At 27.7% G+C, this 23255-nt stretch overlaps 1 protein-coding gene across 1 annotated transcript in view; it reads right to left on the reverse strand.

Moving 5' to 3' along the window:
* Nucleotides 1-2405: 2405 nt before the first annotated feature.
* The window catches only part of LOC122268952 (uncharacterized), a 51269-nt gene continuing 30419 nt past the window's right edge, over nucleotides 2406-23255 (reverse strand). Inside the window, exon 2 of the mRNA XM_043040005.2 lies at nucleotides 2406-5386. Coding sequence (XP_042895939.2) covers nucleotides 2493-5386 — 2894 coding nt within the window. The 3' untranslated portion in view covers nucleotides 2406-2492. The remainder of the gene's footprint in view (nucleotides 5387-23255) is intronic.

Raw genomic sequence — 23255 nt, forward strand, 5'->3', positions numbered from 1 at the left:
ATATCTTATAGTTGGATTAAATATAAATTACAAAACTGTATTGTTTAATTTAGTATTAAACTCTACCCAAGTTTTCTGAAGGTTATGTGAGTTTACATTATCTGAAAACAGTATTTGACATACTCGACAGATTTTCCACTGCATTAATTCTAAATTTACATTATATTTGTAAATCTGAGCATGCTGTCAAAAATACTAATAAATAGAAAAAAATAATCGTAAAATATTGCAAAAATATTCTTTGTAAATAAATGGAGGGAATGAATATGTAAAATAACATTTGTATAAATGAGTAAGTAAATTTAATAATTGACATCTTAAATTATTGTTTTTACTTAAAAAACACGCAGTAGTGTTCAATTTATTTTCTTTCGATCATAATTGTATGAAACAAAAAGGAATAATAATCGGTAAAGCTTATTATGAGTAATCAAAGAGGGAAAAAATTTTGATTACGTGTATAACCATGTCAGAATACAAAATTCTTAATGAAAATTTTAATAAAATTTTCCCGCTTGATCATCTAAGAAATATTTTAATTTGAGAAAATAAAAAGGAATTTCTTGCGATTTCGTTAGTAATTTATTTGACTTAAATAAGAAAAATAAGTTATAACACCAACAAAACGGAAGAAGAAATTATATAGAAAACGGTCAAATATTGTTTAATTTTTTACATAATCTCATCACTGATGTTTATTTTAACAATAAAACTGTTAAATGCAATAGATTACTCTATAGTCAAACTCATAAACAATGTATGCATTGTGCTTAAAGGGAACATTTTTGTTCAAACCAAGTGAATTTTTTAGCGACCTCTCTTGTTTAAAAAAAAACATTGCAATTTAAATATTTTAGACACAAATATAAATTTTAAAAAAAATATTTTAATGCCTACAGTATGGTATTTGATACAATTATCGATTGCAGTACATATTTTTAGTTAAACAAAGGCAGAAGTTTCTCTCCTTTTATCTTTATTTTTTAACGTCATTTGAGCATTAAAAAATATTTCAATTTTTAGTGGGCAGGAATGTAGATCAACTCGATCGATTTTAATAATAATAGTTTAAGTAAATTATGCGAATTAATTTTGAAATTTAAATATTTAATAATTAACATAGTTAGTTGAGAATTATAATTTTATATAACAGTATTGCTTTATATCGAATAATATTTTCGTAAATATTCAATCATTGTATTTTTTCAAAACAACAAACATTCAAACATACTAATTTGTCTTACTTTTAAAATAAAAATATCTATGTTTAAGTTTCATATGAGTATTAGTTATACGATACTGTTAGTAGAGAAAGAAAGATTAACGATAAATAAATTTATCGATTCCAATAAAAATTTAACCATTCCTTATTATTCCCGTATTAATTTTAATTCAAGCTTGTGTTGCTTTTAAATGTATTATTCAAACTCGTTGAAAAAACAAATTATTTATTATAATGCTAACGAAAAAATATGAATCACAGAATAAGTACGTCTTAACATGATGTTGATAAAGAACAATTGCTGTTAAGATTATTTAAAATAATTACTATTAATAATGGCATTTTCTCTTAATGTGTAATATTGTGTTGATAAAATACGCATTTTTGTTTATGAAGCTATACGTAGTAACTGACCAGGGCGTGACCTGACTACTTTGTCTGATCTGGTCGAGTAAACTTCCTTTTGTGCGCTAAATATAACAGAAAATAAAAACAAGAAATATGTTTTAAGTATCAAAAAAATTGTCATTACATAAGTATTTTGAAACATTATCGATGATTATGTCTAAAAGAAGTTGAATTATTTTGGTTCTATCACAAGGCATTTTAGTTCTAGAAGAAACTAATATGCTAAAAACACAATAAAGTCATATAACAGAAAGCAACATATGAATAATTCATGAAAATACATGAAGAACCACGTTAAATTAAGTAAAAAAAAATAACTTAAGTATAGTGAAAAAGCATTATAAGTAAATAAAACAGTCCGTTTTAAGGTTACCTTTTTAAGAAGTAAAATAATCTTATTTTTCAAATGTTATCATGTGTTAAAGTTTCACAAATAATTTGTTTTCACCCTATAAGATCAACATGCAGGAAGGGAAAATTACTGTAGCTATAATCTTTGATTTTATTCATTCTGTATAATAATCAAAATAAGTAACTGGCTTTATGATATAAAATGTTCTCGTACGCTTAGTACGATCAGTTTGTGAAGAGGATTAAACAATCATTGATAGGTAAATAGTTTAGCTTTTATAAATCGTATTCAGAATTCGTTAACTGAATAAATAATGACATAAAAAAAGTAATGCCATTAACATTCTTTTGAAATGTAAGTCATATAACTTGATTGAAGTATTAATGACATAAAATAATACTTACATCAAAATGACTAATAAAGAGTAACTGAATGAATAATGACATAAAGTAAAAACAATCACCATGCCTTTGAAATTAAAGTCACATAACTTGATTTTTACCACGGATGTTAAGTGTTAATAACATGTGTGTCCGTGCCAAATGGAGGTTGGATCTGACTCCAAACTACATCCTTTTCTTCCGGCTTTCTAAGGTGAGATTCATTTGGATCATCGTTGATATAGGCATAGTTGCCATATGGAATTCTATACCAATTAACACCCAATTCTGAAATCGTATCAGGTTTCTCAAGATTCTTTTCTGATACACTAAGCTTATTTTTATTCTTTAGATCATTTTGAATCTCTTCTATTGATTTCTGTATTGTGCAAAGTAAATCGTAATATTTGTCAAAGACAATTTGGGGTGCGATTTTCTTCCCAGCTCTAGTAGATTCAGTTTCGTAAGCATCATAATTTATCAAAGGTTCTTGAAGAAGTGAACTCCGTTTGCCTAGACCAATGAAAATCCAACCAGGATTGTACTTTGGGCGATTATAATAATCCCTCTTGACGTTAGCAAAACCATTTTTAGCTTCAGTTTTATCCAAGTCCATGTTGTTGAACTGTTCAAAGCCTGCCAAAGATCTCTTATGACGATCTGTTGGATTGCATTTTATACAGTCTATCTTTAAAGAACTATTCATTAAGGATTTTAGAAAAGGTTGAAATTTGTGATTCACTATTTTGTAGTCATCTTGGATTGGATTTAAGAAAGATTTTACAAGCTCATGCTTTAGAAACTTTTCGTCCAAAGAGGTAATCTTTGAGGGTTGGTTGGATGTATTGATTCTTTTACCTAGTCCCATGAAATTTAATGCTGGATCAAATTTAGGATTTTTTTTCTGAGAAGTACCTATAAAAGGAGTAAATACAAAGCTTTGATAAAGTTCGTCATTATAATTATCATTTACAGAAACTAGGTTGGAAAGTTCATCTTTGTCATCAGAATCAAAATCTTTCACTTTTGATTGGCGTTTGCTCATAAAATCTAGTGTCCGATCGTAACTAAAATCCTTTTTATCCAATCCCAAGTTTTTAAAAGCTGGATCGTCATTGGAATGCGCTTCTTTGTTTGGGCTATAATTTTCATGTTGTGGAGTATTTTTATTTTTCTGACTCTTTGTTTTTGTGATATATTCATTTCCTGTAGGGTTATCCTGAATTGTCTTCTGTATTAACCCATTTGCTTTTGTTTCAGAGCTTACACGTTTCCCTAGATCTAAATATTTCATTGCAGGGTCATATTTATACTGTCTTTTACCTAATCCCATAAATTTTAAAGCAGGATCATAGCTTGACTTCTTACCTAAACCCATATATCTTAATGCAGGGTCATAATCTGATTTTTTACCTAAACCCATATATCTTAAAGCAGGGTCATAATCAGATTTTTTACCTAATCCCATGTATTTTAAAGCAGGATCATAGCTTGACTTCTTGCCTAAACCCATATATCTTAATGCAGGGTCATAATCTGATTTTTTACCTAATCCCATATATCTTAAAGCAGGGTCATAATCTGATTTTTTACCTAATCCCATATATTTTAAAGCAGGATCATAGCTTGACTTCTTACCTAATCCCATATATCTTAATGCAGGGTCATAATCTGACTTTTTACCTAATCCCATATATCTTAAAGCAGGGTCATAATCTGATTTTTTACCTAATCCCATATATTTTAAAGCAGGATCATAGCTTGACTTCTTACCTAAACCCATATATCTTAATGCAGGATCATAATCAAATTTTTTACCTAAACCCATATATCCTAAAGCAGGGTCATAATCCGATTTTTTACCTAATCCCATATACTTTAAAGCAGGGTCATAGTCTGATTTTTTGCCTAAACCCATGTACCTCAAAGCAGGATCATATGCTGATTCTCTTTTACCTAAGTCCATATATTTAAGAGCAGGATTGTAACTAGACTTCCTTTTACCTAACCCCATAAATTTCAATGCTGGGTCATAACTAGATAGTCGTTTGCCTAATCCCATATATTTGAGAGCAGGATCATAAGATTTTTTCTTTCCCAGACCCATGTAATTAAGAGCTGGATCATAAACTTTTTGTCTCTTCTCCAATTCAACTTTTTTAAGTGGCATAGTATTACTGTCTTCCCTTTTATCTAATCCTGTAAACTGAAGAGCAGGATCGTAAATATTGTTTCTTTTACCGAGACCCATGTATTTGAGAGCGGGATCATATGTAGAGCTTCTTTTACCCAATAGCATACTTTTATGATCATAATTGACATTCCCTAACCCGATTTGTTTTAAAATAGATTCATCGTTGGAAAGTCTATTTAATCCACTGGTTGTTATAGATTGTTTACTTCTCTTTCCAAGACCCATCATAATCAAGGCTGGATCATATTTAAAATTTCGAGTAAATTTTTTCTGATCATTTTTTTTATCAAGAAAAACCAGCTTAGATGGTTTTGGAATTTCGGTGAAATCATTTAATATGTCAATATCTGGTTGAATAAAATTATCTTTTTCTGATACTCTTTCTAATTTAGATTCCGTCTCTGAGGATAAAATTTTTCTGGAAGTTGATTTTATGTTAGACGGATCAAATTTTTTGACATTCCAAGAATTATAATCTGCAGTTGGAGTTGAATATTGGTCTAAAGATTTGTATCCTATTTTAAGGTCAGTTTGAGAAATGTCAGCTGTAGAATTCTGACGTGGAATTGGGGCATTTTTCCCAATTGCAGGAATTGATGTTTCATTAACAAGAGATTCGGAAAGTATTTCTTTTATTGGAGATTGTGTCGAAATGGTGGTTCCATGCTTCCATGTTTTGGTTTCATGTTTCGGTTTGGTTGACAACTTAAGACTTCGTTTGACTTTGTAAGAATGAGTAAATGACCGAGACGTTTTTTCATACTTTGATTTATCAGTTGGCACTTTCAAGTCCATCTTTTTCTTATAACCATAGCTTTCTAAATCTTCAACTGCAAATGAAACAGATAGTTGGTAAGTCATATTTAAACAATGTATTTAAAAATTACACTAGTTACATTTTATAAATTGTCTAAACTATATGTTATGGTTTAAATGACTTCAAGTAAACTTAATCTAATAAAAGTGAATTAATAGGATTGTATCAATATTATTATATGAATTATACTTAATTTCGTAAAACATACTTAGAAATTGGTGAAAAATTTGTGTTGACTAGAAAATTAATGGAGGAAAATGGAATTATTAGATAAAAATAAAATGTTATAAGATAAAGATACATAGAAAACAAGGAAAGAACTTTTTTTTTCGAAGGAAAAACATTTTTTAAAAGAGAAAAAGAAATATTATTATGAAAAAGTAATTAAATTTTTTAAAATTTAAAAAGCACATAATTACAATTTTTAAAAATTGAAAAAGCAGAACAACGAAAATATATAATCTTAATCTGAGACGGAGACAGGCAAGTGAGACATTATTTCCAATTTATTTTTTTACGCTGAATTGAATGAAACCAATTACGAGATAATTGGAGTAATAGTTTAGATGTTATATGCTTTTTATATACAAAAAGAACAAATTTGAATTTGTACCTATTTACGCATTTGACATTGCTATCTCAACAAGTAAGGTTATTATTTCCTATGTTGTTTTCTTTACATTAAATCGAATGAGCCTATGCAAATGACAATAGAAGAAATAGTTAAAAGTGCTATATGTATGAAATGTACTTATGTACACTTTTAACATTGCTATCTAGAGGCTATCTGAACATGTAAGTTATTGTGCGCGCAAAACAAAAAAGATATCACCCGGAATAACTTTCATTTTAATGATCCGATTTTCACGTACAAGTGTCAATCTTAATGGTTCAAGGGGGTGACCTCAAATATGCTAATTATTTATTGCTAACTATTTATTAAGTTACAAAATCAGACACAAAAACGTACTTTCTCTGAATAAATATACATTTTTTTACATGTTTGGATTCCTGAACCTCAAATTATAGGGGGTTAAAATTGGACCATAATTTTGGGTGCTATGAAGCTATATATATTTCGCGTAGTCTCCAAAAAATAACCGTATAATATCGCCCCAGCAGGAGTAGAAATTTAAAATAACCTTAAACGAACTATGTGATAGACAAGAGGAATGTTTCTCCTTTGATCTGCAACCAAAAGACACAATAAAAATAATGAAATAAAAATTAAATCTTTTTCAATTATTGATTTTCAGTTAGCTCGGGAAAGTTTATTTTTTCACTTCTTCCTCAATGGCAGGCCAGCCCAGGGTGGGCCATGGCCTTCTTCAGAAGCAAGCTCTAAGCTGCTTACTTCTTGGATAGACTCTTCCAGTTTGTAATTTTGAGAACTCTTACACTTTTTCTAGGCATTCGATCCTGGGTCTTCCCCCTTTTCGGGCTCCAAATGGTTTTGAGTCGAAAATCTTCTTGCTGACCCGGTCATTAATTCATTCTAATTAGGGGCCCTGCTCATTTTAGTCTTTGAACTGATATAAATAGTTAATAAAAAAATATCTCGAAATTTTTAAGAGTCAGACATATCTTTGAACTGATTTCTGACCAAAACGTAAAGATTGTTTTCTTTTTTTTTTCCTCATTTGAAAATAGAATCTGAATAGATTAATAAATTAGTGATGATTTTCCAAGATTTTAGAATTCGAACAAAGAACTTTTCATATGACATTATTTGTGTTTTTTGCGTTGTTTTTAACATTTTTAAGTATGAAGATTTTACATTAAAACCGAATTTTCAAAATGCATTTTAACTCTTTTATATACAGAGTTGTCGGGCAAATAATCTCTACACCTTTGATCTCATCTTCTTAGCAAGAAGGTTTCAAGACAAAAGAAAAAGTTCCGGAGAAAAATGTAGAATATTGGATTAGGAAGAGATTACAACTAGTATACACACATTCACGAAGTTTACATATATCATGATATTTCTTTTTTCTATAGTTAAGAAATTGGAGAATATTAGTTCACATTTTAAAAAACATTGATTTGTGTATGTTTAAGAACATTGTATAATTCATTACTTGAAAAATTGCTCTTTCTGCCAAATATGTAAGTAACGTGGCTTTTTTTGGATAAAGATAATTTGCATTTATATAGCACCTTTATGCATCTATTGTTGTTGTTGTTGTTGTTGTCATAAGCCATTACGGCAGTGGGGTGCGATTGTTCTTATTTGTTATGGGAACATGGAGCTAGGACTTTGTGACCCGACATATTTAACGTGCATTAGTCACCAATTACTACACGAGGAGTCTTCAGCCGGCTGGATTCGAATTCCTGCTCCTGCGAACTTGAATCCAACGCCCTACCAACCAGGCTATCCCGGTCCCCCTGATGTTTCTATATATTATATTTTTCTATATACTACGCTTTTACGAGCATAAGATTCTGATCAAAATAATATCAACACCCAAATACAATGTACACCAAAGGATCAACACCCAAATACAATTCAATGTACTTGATGGATGAAGCGCAGAAAAATAAACGAACATTGTAACCAGTCCTGAATCAAGAAAGCCAAAGTGGTTTGAAACCGAAAATATGAAGTTGCCAATGAAAAATGAAACTGGAAAAACCACAGTATCCAAAGTGAAATAAGAAATAAAACATTAAATAAAGATTTTTAAAAAAAAATAGAAAAGCCGCAAAAGCCGAGAGGGGCAAATCTGGGCAAAATCCTCTTCCACGTGCTATGGAGAGATGATGATAAACTAATATCGTTAACAAAGGAACCGACATTCACATGAATTAAACGAGATTCCCGGATATCAAGCTGAGCTGATGTGACAGGGGGGAAATGAAATGTAAAGAAAATACAGTACAAAACCAAACCGAAATCTATAAAGCCATATAATTTTCTGTTTTTTTCATGATATATTTTTTACTTAATGTGTTCTACATTGTTTTAATTTCTTTTTAGTGCTGCTCTTGCTATTGTATGGATATATTTTGCTCTGTCTATATTGATACAATATTGGAAAGCACTCCTTTTTGTAGATATAGTCGTGTGAGCTGATGAGGAGATTATATCCCTTCGTTTTTTCTTGTTTTCCGGCTTTTTAATATGTATTTTTTATATTTACTTATTTATTTTAAAAATGCTTTATTTTAATATTTTTTTCTTCTTCTTTTTTCATTAATCTTTATTATTTTCAATGTTTTCTCTATATTTTCAACCTATTTTATGAGTTCGATATACTTTCAGCTTATGCGCAATAAATAAAATTTATGAATTTTCTTAATTTTCTTCGTATTTTTCCTTTTTTTTTCTTTATATCCTCTTTGTCTTTATCATGCTTTACGCTTTTTCTTTATTATGCCTTTTCTTTATATTTTCTTCTTGTCTTTATTATGCCTTATGCAACTTTACGCTTTATATTTCAAATTACTTTGGTTTCTTCCCTTTCGTATCTAGTAAGTCTAGCGAATGGGCGCCTACTTTTTATTGCTTGAGACACGTCATTTTTTATTTCCTTCTGCATTTTTGAAGCTAATTAAGTTTTTTTAATTTATTTTTTTCTACTTCTTTACATGATGATGTAATCATTGAAATTAATCCTGGCGAATGGAGAGAGGCTTTGTGTGCGAGACTCATTCAGTTGAAGATCTGGTGCACTGTTTGCTGTGTGGAAGTTGGATTCATGAAAAATGTGTTCATGTAATTGTCGAGTATATCTTGTATTTTTATAAATTTTGTTTATGAAAATTAAAAAAAAAAACTAAAAATATGAATTTATGATTATAAATTTTCCTATTTACTGTATGCGTTACTTGATGTTTATAGAATCATAATTATTATTTGCAGTACTTTTCTTCTTAAATGAAATTCTGGGAATTCTTTTTATCTCGAATCAATGCAAGCGAATTATTTCATTTCTAGTCTAGGTATTTTATTTTCTCGGTATTTTATTTAGTTATTGAAACAACATTAATAAATATTTGCTGGTGGCTATAAACCAAATTACTTTTAGTTTTATAGAATTTCTTTTGTATTTAAACAACTTTTCATTAGACTTGATTTTATTTTTTTTCTATTTTATCTCTTCATTTTTTTTTTGTTTCTACATGTAAAGAAATTGCTATGAAAGACAGATTAATTCCACATTCATTTTTACAGCTCTTACAAAGGACAAAAAAAAGTTGAAATTGCTATTGTTTTTTTATTAGTTTCTGACAGAAAAAGAAACGTAACAAAATCGTGATTAATAATAATTGCACTAACACACCATTGCAAAATGACTTTTAAAAGTTTAAATCCATCGTTAAATAGAGAAATTAACCACCTTATTTAATCTTAAATTTACTCTCCCGTCGTCTTTCTTATTTCTCTTCTTTTTTACTTATTGTGTTTTAGGAGCCCTTTTACAATTTTCAAAATGATAAACATTTCTATATAATTCATGCATTCTATATAATGCATGAAATTATTGCTCATCAGCTTGGCGAGGTAAAATAAGTCAAACTACCTTAAGTTTGCAAATATATAAATATTAAAAATGGGTAGCATTTAAGAGGAAGATTAATTAAATATGAGCAAAAATCATAAAAGACTTTCCAAAGAAAAGGATATAACGAAACTTTACCCGAATGAGAGATCAAACTTTGCTGTTTATTTAAAGGTCACAGTTTTAAATAACTAAATAGAACATAAAATATTTTTGATTAAGTACAGTAAATAATTTCGTGCTCCAATTCAAAACAAATCATATCATGAAAAGTGAACTATATAATGTTTCACTAAAAAAAATTTAGATCTACAATTTTCCAAAATTAGTTGAAAACAAGAAAATTTTGCAATAATTTTCTAACATTTCCAAAGAAACTTGTCTGGCGATGCTATCTCGGAGAAAACCCTTTATATTATACAGACAACAGACTATAGTTTAAGAAGTCTACTCTAAGAAAACCCTTAATTAAACATTTATTAAGTTACTTCAATTAAATTATTCACTGTTAGAAAAAATTAATTTAATGAATTTGCATGGTAGAAACACAACTTGAAGAAAAAGAAGCAAAGAGTCACAAAAAAAAATTCTAATGGTAAAAAAAGATAGAGGCTTTCCATCGGATTATTGTTGACTATAACATTCAGTCACATGAGGTGTGAAAAAAGATTAACTTATAAAAAAAAACAGAATAAAATCTTAAAAACTCGTAGTACTAATGTTTGTTTTTTGTAGTAGGATTAGTACGCATTGACTTCTTTAAAATCGTTGAAACTGATTGAATTTTGCTTTTAGACTAGATCTATGTGATACAGTATTCATAAGAGATTATTTCTCTTTTTCCGGTAGCACATTTATCTTAATCATTTATGTCACTAAAAGAGAAGTATTTCCCATTTTTTTTATTATTTCGGATTAAAGCATTTGTAGAAGTATATGAAATGGTACAGAAAAGCTGTTATCTCCATTAATCGATTTGCTATGAAGAATTTTAAAAAAATATTATTCACTCAGGAATTATAAATTTTATATAAATATTTTATCAGTGTTTACAGTGTGAAAAATAAAAAAAACTCATTAACTTTTGATCTGACTATCGGATTTTCACTTACTAAGACGCAATCTTAATGGTTAAAGAGATAATATGCCCTGATGATATTTTTAAATTACGAAATCAAACTCAAAAACTTACTTTCTGAATATCTTTTTTTCGATGGATTCGAATTTTTAACCATCAAAATGTAGGAAATAAAGAGGTAAGTATGCCTTGATGATATTTTTAAATTTCGAAATCAAACACAAAAACTTATTGTCTGAATATCTTTTTTCAATGAATTCGAATTCTTAACCATCAAAATGTAGGGAATATCCACAATTTGAAAAACAAATGGCAAAAACCGAGAGATAAGCCCCTTAATGCAACTTTCTCTGAAACTGTAAATCAGAATTAACCAAAACCGGTTCATCCAAAAATATCTCCCGTTTACTTCTATGTATAACCGCCTAATAGGATAATTTTCTGCAAAACAATATATAGTGAATGTATCTTTGATATAATTTAAAGAGTAAATACAGCTAATAATTTTATAATTAGTTAATATTTTTTTATACATATGACATCATATAGCAAGAATGTATTGTTATGCGAATATTTCAAGCTGTAAAAATTTATACTGAAAAAATTGCGGCAGTTTAATGCAATAGTCCACAATTTTAACTTAAATATAATATACATTTGACACTTGTTGTGTGACAAGACAAAAATTCAATAAGATCAGAAAACATTTGATTTAATTCAACATAATTTATATTAAGTTTCTCCAAGTTCTAAAAATTCATTTACTTGAAATGTACCTCTTTCTTTCTCGACATAATTTGCAAACTGCGAGGCTTATTCAAAAAGTAAAGATACACCGCATGTAGGCTAAGAAGTATGATGGTTTCACAGTGAATTTTGACAGCAAAGGTGTTTATCTTAAGCCTAATTGCTACCCATAAGGAATATTGAATTTCCATGACACCGAAACCCTATTCAGGAGCCATGAGAAAATTATTGCATATTACTTTGCAAAGAATACATAGAGGATGGCATTCATCCTGATCCTATTTCTACCCATAGAAAACGCAACCCTTATTTGCAATGAAATCATATCCGATGGCATTTATCTGGCCCCTACCCAATCATTCTCCCCCTTAAAAAACTTTATTATAATTCTTAATTGGAATGAATTTATAGAAGATGGTATTGAGGATATGAGTAAAACTCTTATACTTTCAATTGCAAGGAACTTATAGGAGATAGAAATCTTATTGCTATTCATAAGAAACAGTGAGTCCATGTGTCATTTTATTAAAACATTCTGGTACTTTGAAGTTCAAATGAATGATGATGCAAATCCTTATTTTCTTTTTTTTTTCCTTTCTTCTTGTGTGTTCGTTAAGTTTCGTCTCTCTAAAAGCCTGAGAAGATTTTTCGGTAATTATTTTTTTTCGAGGAATATAAAAAACGCTCATTATAACCTCATTATTTACCTTATCATTAACAAGTGTTCAGACACTCAGGTAAATATCTTCCTCACATTAACAATACAATACAATTACCGATATACTAAACAATACTTTACTAAAGACAATAATAATAGTAAGATAATAATAAAGACATAATATTTTTCAAGTTTATTTACATAAAACAGATTTGTGTACTAATCTAATGTTATATTATATTATATTATATTATATTATATTATATTATATTATATTATATTATATTATATTATATTATATTATATTATATTATATTATATTATATTATATTATATTATATTATATTATATTATATTATATTATATTATATTATATTATATTATATTATATTATATTATATTATATTATATTATATTATATTATATTATATTATATTATATTATATTATATTATATTATATTATATTATATTATATTATATTATATTATATTATATTATATTATATTATATTATATTATATTATATTATATTATATTATATTATATTATATTATATTATATTATATTATATTATATTATATTATATTATATTATATTATATTATATTATATTATATTATATTATATTATATTATATTATATTATATTATATTATATTATATTATATTATATTATATTATATTATATTATATTATATTATATTATATTATATTATATTATATTATATTATATTATATTATATTATATTATATTATATTATATTATATTATATTATATTATATTATATTATATTATATTATATTATATTATATTATATTATATTATATTATATTATATTATATTATATTATATTATATTATATTATATTATATTATATTATATTATATTATATTATATTATATTATATTATATTATATTATATTATATTATATTATATTATATTATATTATATTATATTATATTATATTATATTATATTATATTATATTATATTATATTATATTATATTATATTATATTATATTATATTATATTATATTATATTATATTATATTATATTATATTATATTATATTATATTATATTATATTATATTATATTATATTATATTATATTATATTATATTATATTATATTATATTATATTATATTATATTATATTATATTATATTATATTATATTATATTATATTATATTATATTATATTATATTATATTATATTATATTATATTATATTATATTATATTATATTATATTATATTATATTATATTATATTATATTATATTATATTATATTATATTATATTATATTATATTATATTATATTATATTATATTATATTATATTATATTATATTATATTATATTATATTATATTATATTATATTATATTATATTATATTATATTATATTATATTATATTATATTATATTATATTATATTATATTATATTATATTATATTATATTATATTATATTATATTATATTATATTATATTATATTATATTATATTATATTATATTATATTATATTATATTATATTATATTATATTATATTATATTATATTATATTATATTATATTATATTATATTATATTATATTATATTATATTATATTATATTATATTATATTATATTATATTATATTATATTATATTATATTATATTATATTATATTATATTATATTATATTATATTATATTATATTATATTATATTATATTATATTATATTATATTATATTATATTATATTATATTATATTATATTATATTATATTATATTATATTATATTATATTATATTATATTATATTATATTATATTATATTATATTATATTATATTATATTATATTATATTATATTATATTATATTATATTATNTATTTTTTATTATTTTCCATATTTTCTCAATATTTTGCTTATTTTATGAGTTCTATATACTTGCAGCTTATGCGCAGTTAATAAAACTTATTAATTTTCTTCATTTTTCTCTTTGTTCTTATTGTACTATATATATATATATATATGAATGTATTTACGTTTGATGCATCTGCGATCGTAGTTATTATGCATTGTTGAACTGAAATCAGAAATACTTTATGCCTGAAAGGATTAAGTTGAATTTTTAGTTTTTTATGCAACAGTCCATCCAACACAGAAAATCTCAAGCAAAATTTGGCGAACTACATAACTATACAAAATATTTACAATCGCGAAAATTCCTATAAAAACAGAATTAAACTTAAATTAAGTAGTCTGAAAACCTTGGATAGAGCTTAAATTAGCAGCCAGATCTCCCCATAAGGTTAAATATGCCCTATTAAAGTTTCAGTTCATTTACTTTCAAACTAACAAAAACTTTCAAATGATCTGTACTTGGTGTCATGAAAAGACTGCTCACCTTATTCCAGAAAAATCCTGGACCTGAAAATCCAGCTGAAACGATTGAATTTTATCTCTAATTTTCTTTTTCAGAACGATTGATAGCTATTTACACGCTTTATTCGATTCATAAATAATTATTGCTTCAATTTAAATTTTTTTTAAAGTTTTAATCCATTAAAGTTTACCTAAATTAAGAGATATTCAATTTTGAATATTTTTTAATTAATGTATTATTTTAAAAAAATTGTAATTTATAATTTAAACTGACATTTTGTATTTTTTTAAATAATTCTAATATTTTATGCAAAAAAGTAAATAAATCTGTACTAATATTTTGTTCTTAAATTTATTTGAATTAAAAAATAATAATTTATAATTTGAATAAAGCATATTAAGGTATCCGACTGGTTTCGAAATTTTTGTTTTAAAAGAAAGACTTAATTAAAATTTTAATTTCATGTTTGTTAAGTGGGGAATGAATGAATTTAATGTAAAATATAAAAAATTATAAAACAACTTTCCAAATATATGCATATTTGAGCCTAAAAACGACAAATTTTTTATAATGCGCAAATAGTTCTACAGCAAATTCTAATGCATTAATTTCAAGATAATTTTTTTCTAGATCAAAAAAGTGATTACCTGTATTTTAAACAGAAATTTTAGAACAAAATACAAAAAAAGCAATAAAACAGAACTTAATATATTGTTCAATATTGATTTTCTACTAACATTTTAAACATTCTTTCTCAAAGATTGATGAAAATAACAAATTCATACTTCGACCATAGCATTCAGTTTAAAACATTAAACAAAATCAGCATACAAAATTTCAGAATTCTAAATTCTATGAAATAAAATTAAATTAACATTGTATGCAAGAAAATTCTGAAATGTGAAAAATTCTGACCACAAAAAATTATATTAATAATTCAAGCATTAATTTATTAAAATTTATTTTATTTATCTTAAAAACATAATTTATTCATATAAATAATCGCTTAAGTCACTTTAGATTAGAAGTTAAATAATTGTTACTAAAACGCTAAAGCTAATTTATTCTTAACTCAAGCAAATATTACAGAGTTAAAAATTGTTTTAAATAAATACTAGATTGGAAGAAAGCAATCGTAAATTAATGAAAACTTCTCGTTTCAATTCGTTTAGAAATAAATCTTATTTTTATTCAAATTCATAATAATGTTTTATGAAGTTCTGCAAAATTAGTTTATTATACAATAACCTGTCTGACAAGAAAATAATGAAGTAAAAATTCAAAAATTAATTTCCAAAAATGAATTTTGTTTGTTTTAAATATATAATTTATTGAAATAAAAAAAAAGTTTAGAATGCTCGCCCAAATCATAACAAAAAACATTGTAGTTTCGGGAGTTTACTTCATGTTTTGTTTGTCAGCCTACTAAAACACAACGATAACTCTACTTCTAAAAATCAAATATTAAAGGTTTTTGAAAAGTTAATAAATTCAAATTTGTATGATAAAAAAAGTTTCATCAAAATTGCCGATTTTTACCCAGTTGCATACCTTAAATAGTTATCAACCTTTTTAGAAAAGAAAATTAAAAATAAATTTCAATCGTCCATGCTGGGTTTTAAACTCCGGACATCTCAGGTAAGCGTTAGACGGCATCACGAAAACGCATCAGCTGAGAAGTTTCTATTCCCAAATCAAAACTCTTTATTATCTCATCAAATCATTTTGATTGTTTATGCTGGTTTTAGTGCTATTCATGATGGCCCAGCAACATTTGATTGTCACTATCATTCAACTTTTTCCACTATGTGCTTATGGTTTTTGATATGCCAGCAAACTTCCACCATTCCATGATGGAAAATTCTACTTTAATATTATGTTGGTGATCCATCAAGAGAAGTTTGATTCTCGTAGACCAACAATCCATGATGAACCGTGATGGTTCATGATGGTTCCAACTATACATTTCCATGATGGTTTAATGGGAATTCCTGTTGGTTCTCGGGAATATAATATCAAAACAATTCTGATTTTTTTATGTTGGCTCATCATGAATCAGTCTGAGTTCATACATTGGGATGACGGTTGTTCATGATCGTTCCAACATTTGATTTCTAAGAAACTATGCTGGAAATTTATGATGGTTTAACAAACCATCAAAACAAGCTGCTCTTCTTACGTTGGACCATCATAAATCAGACCAAATTCCTGCATAGGGGTGATGCTTACTTATGCTAGATACCATCAAGAATGTAACGGTTCATGATGGAATTATTGATGGTTACCATCAAAATTATGTTGGTCCATCAATGGAAAACCATCTTTTAGATTAAATAAGCCTTAATGGAACAAAGTTTACCCCAGAGCAGATCTGGCGATACCGAGTTTTTCTTCCATTCTCCTTAATTTAACTTTGCTTGAATAGGAATTTTCGAGACTTCCTTTGTGAGTAGGAATGGGCAAATCATACTAACAGAGCCACATTTGCCTTCCAATGAGGTAAACCGGGTTTGAATCCCAGCGATGGCTGGTTGATACGAATCCGCATCCGGCTTGCACCAACCACGGTGCTGACGTGAAATATCCTCAGTGGTAGACGGATCATTGGTTGAAGTCCCTTTGCCATCAGACTAACCGTGGGAGGTTCTGGTGGTCTTCCTCTCCATATAACGCAAATGCGGGTTAGTTCCAACAAAAAGTCCTCCACGAAGGAAAATTTCTCCCAATAATTGATTCAGGAGTTCCCTTGTCTTCTGGATTGGATTGAAAATTACAAGGCTACGGAGTTGAACATTAGAAGTCGTAAACCTAAAAATTGGGTCGGCTGTTCTACACCGGTTATAAAAAAAAAATTAAAAAAAATCATACTAACAATATCCGATACAACTGCAATAACCCAAGACTTAATCAGAGGAATGGTGAAAGAGTTATAAAAAGTTAACTTTTTTTTTACTACTCAAAAAATAAATAAATAAATCTTTGACGAACGATATATTCAAACCCGAGATAACTTGGTTCAATCAAGCAAGCGGTTAATTAAAGTTGAGTTATAAAAAGTTAACTTTCATTTTACCATTCAAAAAAAAATCTTCGGCGGCAACTATTGAAATTCCGAGACTCATTTCGATCCACGACTCAAAATAAACGACCATATCGGCTTCGTGATTCAAGAATTTATTTTGAAGGTAACATTGTTCAATTCATTGTTACGCAAAATGTAACAAGAAATTGAGCTTTCAAAATTTCTAAAACCATTTGACAAATGAACAGTTAAACAGAAGTATTATGTCCAAAATATAAAAGCGTTCATTAGAAATAATCTACGCACAGGAAATATTGGTTTAACATCATTGAACCATAATACGGAGCAACTTTACAACCTTATAAGGTGTTAAACTTGACCATGATTTTGCTTAAATTAAACCATAATATCAAATATATATGATATGGTATGGTTCNCAAAAAGTCTTCCACGAAGGAAAATTTCTCCCAATAATTGATTCAGGAGTTCCCTTGTCTTCTGGATTGGATTGAAAATTACAAGGCTACGGAGTTGAACATTAGAAGTCGTAAACCTAAAAATTGGGTCGGCTGTTCTACACCGGTTATAAAAAAAAAATTAAAAAAAATCATACTAACAATATCCGATACAACTGCAATAACCCAAGACTTAATCAGAGGAATGGTGAAAGAGTTATAAAAAGTTAACTTTTTTTTTACTACTCAAAAAATAAATAAATAAATCTTTGACGAACGATATATTCAAACCCGAGATAATTTGGTTCAATCAAGCAAGCGGTTAATTAAAGTTGAGTTATAAAAAGTTAGCTTTCATTTTACCATTCAAAAAAAATCTTCGGCGGCAACTACAGAAATTCCGAGACTCATTTCGAGCCACGACTCAAAATAAACGACCATATCGGCTTCGTGATTCAAGAATTTATTTTGAAAATAACATTGTTCAATTCATTGTTACGCAAAATGTAACAAGAAATTGAGCTTTCAAAATTTCTAAAACCATTTGACAAATGAACAGTTAAACAGAAGTATTATGTCCAAAATATAAAAGCGTTCATTAGAAATAATCTACGCACAGGAAATATTGGTTTAACATCATTGAACCATAATACGGAGCAACTTTACAACCTTATAAGGTGTTAAACTTGACCATGATTTTGCTTAAATTAAACCATAATATCAAATATATATGATATGGTATGGTTCAATTTATGATACGGTTCAATTTAATAGTTGAACGACATTATAATCCAAAATTTCTAAAGAGTATAATCATGGAATTGATTTAACTTGGTTTATTTCGCGATAACACAAAAAATATTCAAGACTTTGAGAAATTGAGTTTGCTTGCTGTCAGATTTTTGCGAACCATTTTAACAGATCTTGTGATCCATAGGTTACAATATTTTCTCGCAATTCATGTTGAAATCAAAAAATTCTTATCACGTGGTTTCTACATGCTTGAATTCTTGGTCTCTCGGATGTTCGTTCGAATCCTGTTGCTCCTTTAAGTCTCCCAAAGAACCCGACATTTGTTTAAGCTTCCAAACTTTTATGAGAATCAATCTTTAATCAAGATTATTATACATAAATGAGTGTATCATAAACTGGTTCTCTTTACAAAGTGCTACAATTTTCAATTCGAGGAATTAAAATGGTAGGATCAATTAAAATGCATGTCAAACGCGCTGACATAATCCCTCCAATCTTTGCAGATTAGAAAAGGGTAGGTCAAACATTTTAAAAACTAATCAGCGCAATAACTTTAACTAATGGTTGAAGGTAAGTCATTGCAAAGACTTTTAATAAGTTTAGTTTGAAGATTATGCTGCGACACAATAGCAGATTATAAACATCATATTTCAACTTATAAAGAGGAGGAATAAAAGGAATGGGCAACCAAATATTTTAAGAGGGTTTCAAGTTTCTTCGCATATTCTTTAAATTAAACAGTTATATAGACAGAAATATTTTTAAATTTTGATTATTCAGAGACTAATTCTCATTCGGATATTTGATAGCTTCTTACGAACTAATTTTAATTATAAAGCTATTTTAATGACAATTATTTCAAATTAAACCTCTCTAAAACGTTAAACTTACATAAATATTTCTACTAAAACCATACAATTGATTACACAGACACTGATATGTAATTAAAAAATAATATTTCTATCCAAACCATACAAATGGTTACACAGATCAGATTCTAATAAGCAATTAAATGATTACTTAGACACTGTAATTAAAAAATGATAAAAATATTTATGTACGTTTAACGTTATATTTAAGATAAGTAGTTAAAAACGATACTTCTGTCCAAACCATATAAATGATTACACAGATACTGATAAGTAGTTAAAAAATATTTATAAAATTTGTTGTAAAATTTCTCGAAAGTTCCTTTTTTATATATTTATCTACTCTTTAAATTCCATTTTACTCCATCAATTGAAAAATATTTTCTTCATTTTGAAACATCTAAAAAGCATTACAAAAAGTTTTAAAATGGTTTCAATTGTTTTGCTATATTTGAAAGAAGAGAGCAAATCAGTGCATAGATCATATCACAATTTACTAACATCATTCAAACGTAATCAAAATAAAATTTTCCACTGGATTTCGAGTTTCTCATATTTAGGATCATAACTCATAATTAGGGTTGCAAATTTGGGAAAAAGTGCGAAAATCGCAAGGAGAAAAAAATATTTTATAATTTTATATAAGATTAATATTTTTATTCAAACAGAATTTTAGGTCAAAATAAAATAATATACATTGCTTAATTATTCATTTTTATGTGTTTCGTCCTTCTTCGCTAAACACATTATTTTATTTCAAAAAAGATTATCCATTATAGCATTAAATTCGTTGGTTCGTTTATCTCCAAATACTCTTATAAGTGCCATTTTGTTACGGAATGTTTTATCAATTATACATTAACAGTTTTGAAGCTTCAGAAGAAATCTAATTGACATTAGAATGCAAATAATAAATTAAGAAACCAATTTTAGCGCGAAGCACTCGCAGATTCATGGAAACAAAATAAAAATTCATGCAAATCATAGCAGAAATTCCCGCCTTACTCACACAATTCCCGCCTCACAATTCACTAAAATATGTGAAAAAAGATTCATGAAAAAGACAAAAATATCCCAAAAATTAAATTCATGAAATATTATAATAAAAAATTTCAAATAAGCATGTATGATGATTGGTTATAACCAGCAGTAAATGTATATACTATGTCATGTCCGCCGTTGAACAGACGACCCAATTTTGGATTTACGACTACTAATGTTCAACTCTGTAACCATGTAATTTTGAATCAATCCAGAAGACTCCTGGATCAGTACCACCAGAGGTATTGATGTGTTATGGGAGCATGGAGGACTTTGCGACTCGACAGATTTAACATGCATCAGTCACTATTTACTATAAAATTGGGTTACACGAGGAGTCTTCGGCCGGGGGGGGATCAAACCCACGAACTCTTGGACATTGGCCCAGCGCCCTACCAAACAGGCTATTCCGGCCCTATATACCATGCTAGAAATTTTAGAGCGTGTTAAATCATAATATCATTAAAACTTGTTATTATGATGCATTGTTGATCCGTTTTGCGTTTCCTGATTGTGCCGTTCAAATTGAAAGCAAAACATGCTTCCCTTTTTTGAGATTTCAGCAAATTATTAATTGGTTCAATATTGAACAAGTTTTTCTGAGAATATTTTCAAACAAACGAAAAATGCAGCATTATTCGGAGTTTGACAGTAAAGCTGATAAGAAAAAAATACATTCATCATACCTTAAAACTGGGAAGAACGTTTAAATAAATTTCAATTTATCTATAATAGATCTTGGCATGAATTAAATTTAATTTAGAATAAATGCAATTTAAGGGGGTCTAGGAAAAAATGTTTTTTCATTTTTAATTTACATTTAGGAAAAAATTGTTTTGAAGCTTTCAATCATTAATTATTTACTTTAAGCGGTTTTTCTCCTTTTTTGAAGGAAATATATTAGATTACAAACATAGTGGATTTTCAAAATATAAAACATTATAATTTTAATTATAATCAAAATATATTAGATTCCAAACATAATATAATATATTTGTAATTATAATACAGGGTGGTCATGAATTCATGGTACAAACTTAAAGTGTAGGTGAAGGACATTGTAACAATGATTTATTGTACAGGGATGTATGGGCGCAAGAGACGCGTTCAGGCGCAAACACAAAAAATTAGAGACGAAAATAAAGACAAAGTATTTATTGAAAGCGTCATTAACAAGTGTAATGTTTTTTTCTGTTTTTTTTTTAAAAAAATTTTATATTATAACCGTCATTGAACAGCTGACCCAATTTTTTGGGTTTACGACTACTATCGTTCAGCTCCGAAGTTTCGTAATTTTGAACTCAATCCAGAAGAGAAGGGAACTCCAGGATCAAGTATTGGAAGAAATTTGCCTTCGTGGAGGACGTTTTGATGGAACTAACTCGCATTTGCGTTACATGGGAAAAGAAAACCACTAAAAACTCCAACGGTTAGCCTGATGGCAAGGGGACTCTAACGCATGATTCCTCTACCACTGAGGATATTTTACGTCAGCACGGTGGTCAGTGCAAGCCGGATGCGAAATTCGTATCGATCAGCCATCTCTGGGATTCGAACCCTGGTTGCTCTTATCGGAAGGCAAACGCTCTATCACCTGAGCCATCATGGCTCACCTATGAGATCATCGTCGTTGATGAGGTTGTTTATATGACCCCAGAAGGAAAAATCCACAGACACGAAATTATAAGTCCAGGCCCAGAAGAAAAACCAGTGCCCTGTAGCTCGATCGTTACGACTTACGTTCGGACCATGGATTGTATGTTGATTTGTGCTCGTCTAGTTGCCTTCTATCACCCCGTAAAATATGTGCCATGAGTTTTGGGGATACATATATATATATGGAAAGTGCCGTAATAACAACTGGCGGAGTTCATACCAGACCGCATCGGCAGTATGTGAGAGTATGGCTTTTCATATCGAGTAATTGTAACCCGTACGATGTGTATTGCCATAATAGCGATGCGTGTTTGTAAAAATTGGACACAGGAGAAACAAACAAGACAAAAAGATAGGCAAAACACTTAGCAGTGGTGCACGCAATAGCGTAACTGTCCGGGGCGACAACACCTCATCCGTATGACTGCGGCGGACCGTATAGCGTCCTCTCGTGTGTTAACACAACATTGGAACACGGGTACATATGTTTCTTTGTCTAGCTCAAAGATTCGTCGTCGTCTGTTGCAGTGTCAAAAGCGTGTAAGAATTTCTCCACGCATTATTCCTCTGTCTCTGAATCAAGCACTCCACCAACTTCAATGGGATGAACAACTCAGTCCGTTAAATGCCCAGTGGCAATAAGTGTTCTTCTCATGCGAATTTTGCTATAATTGGGAGTAATAATGGAAGAGTCCGGTTTAGACGTTACAGAGGAGAACGTCTG

Source organism: Parasteatoda tepidariorum, chromosome X2 (genome assembly GCF_043381705.1).
Source record: "Parasteatoda tepidariorum isolate YZ-2023 chromosome X2, CAS_Ptep_4.0, whole genome shotgun sequence".
Taxonomy (NCBI): Eukaryota; Metazoa; Arthropoda; class Arachnida; order Araneae; family Theridiidae; genus Parasteatoda; species Parasteatoda tepidariorum.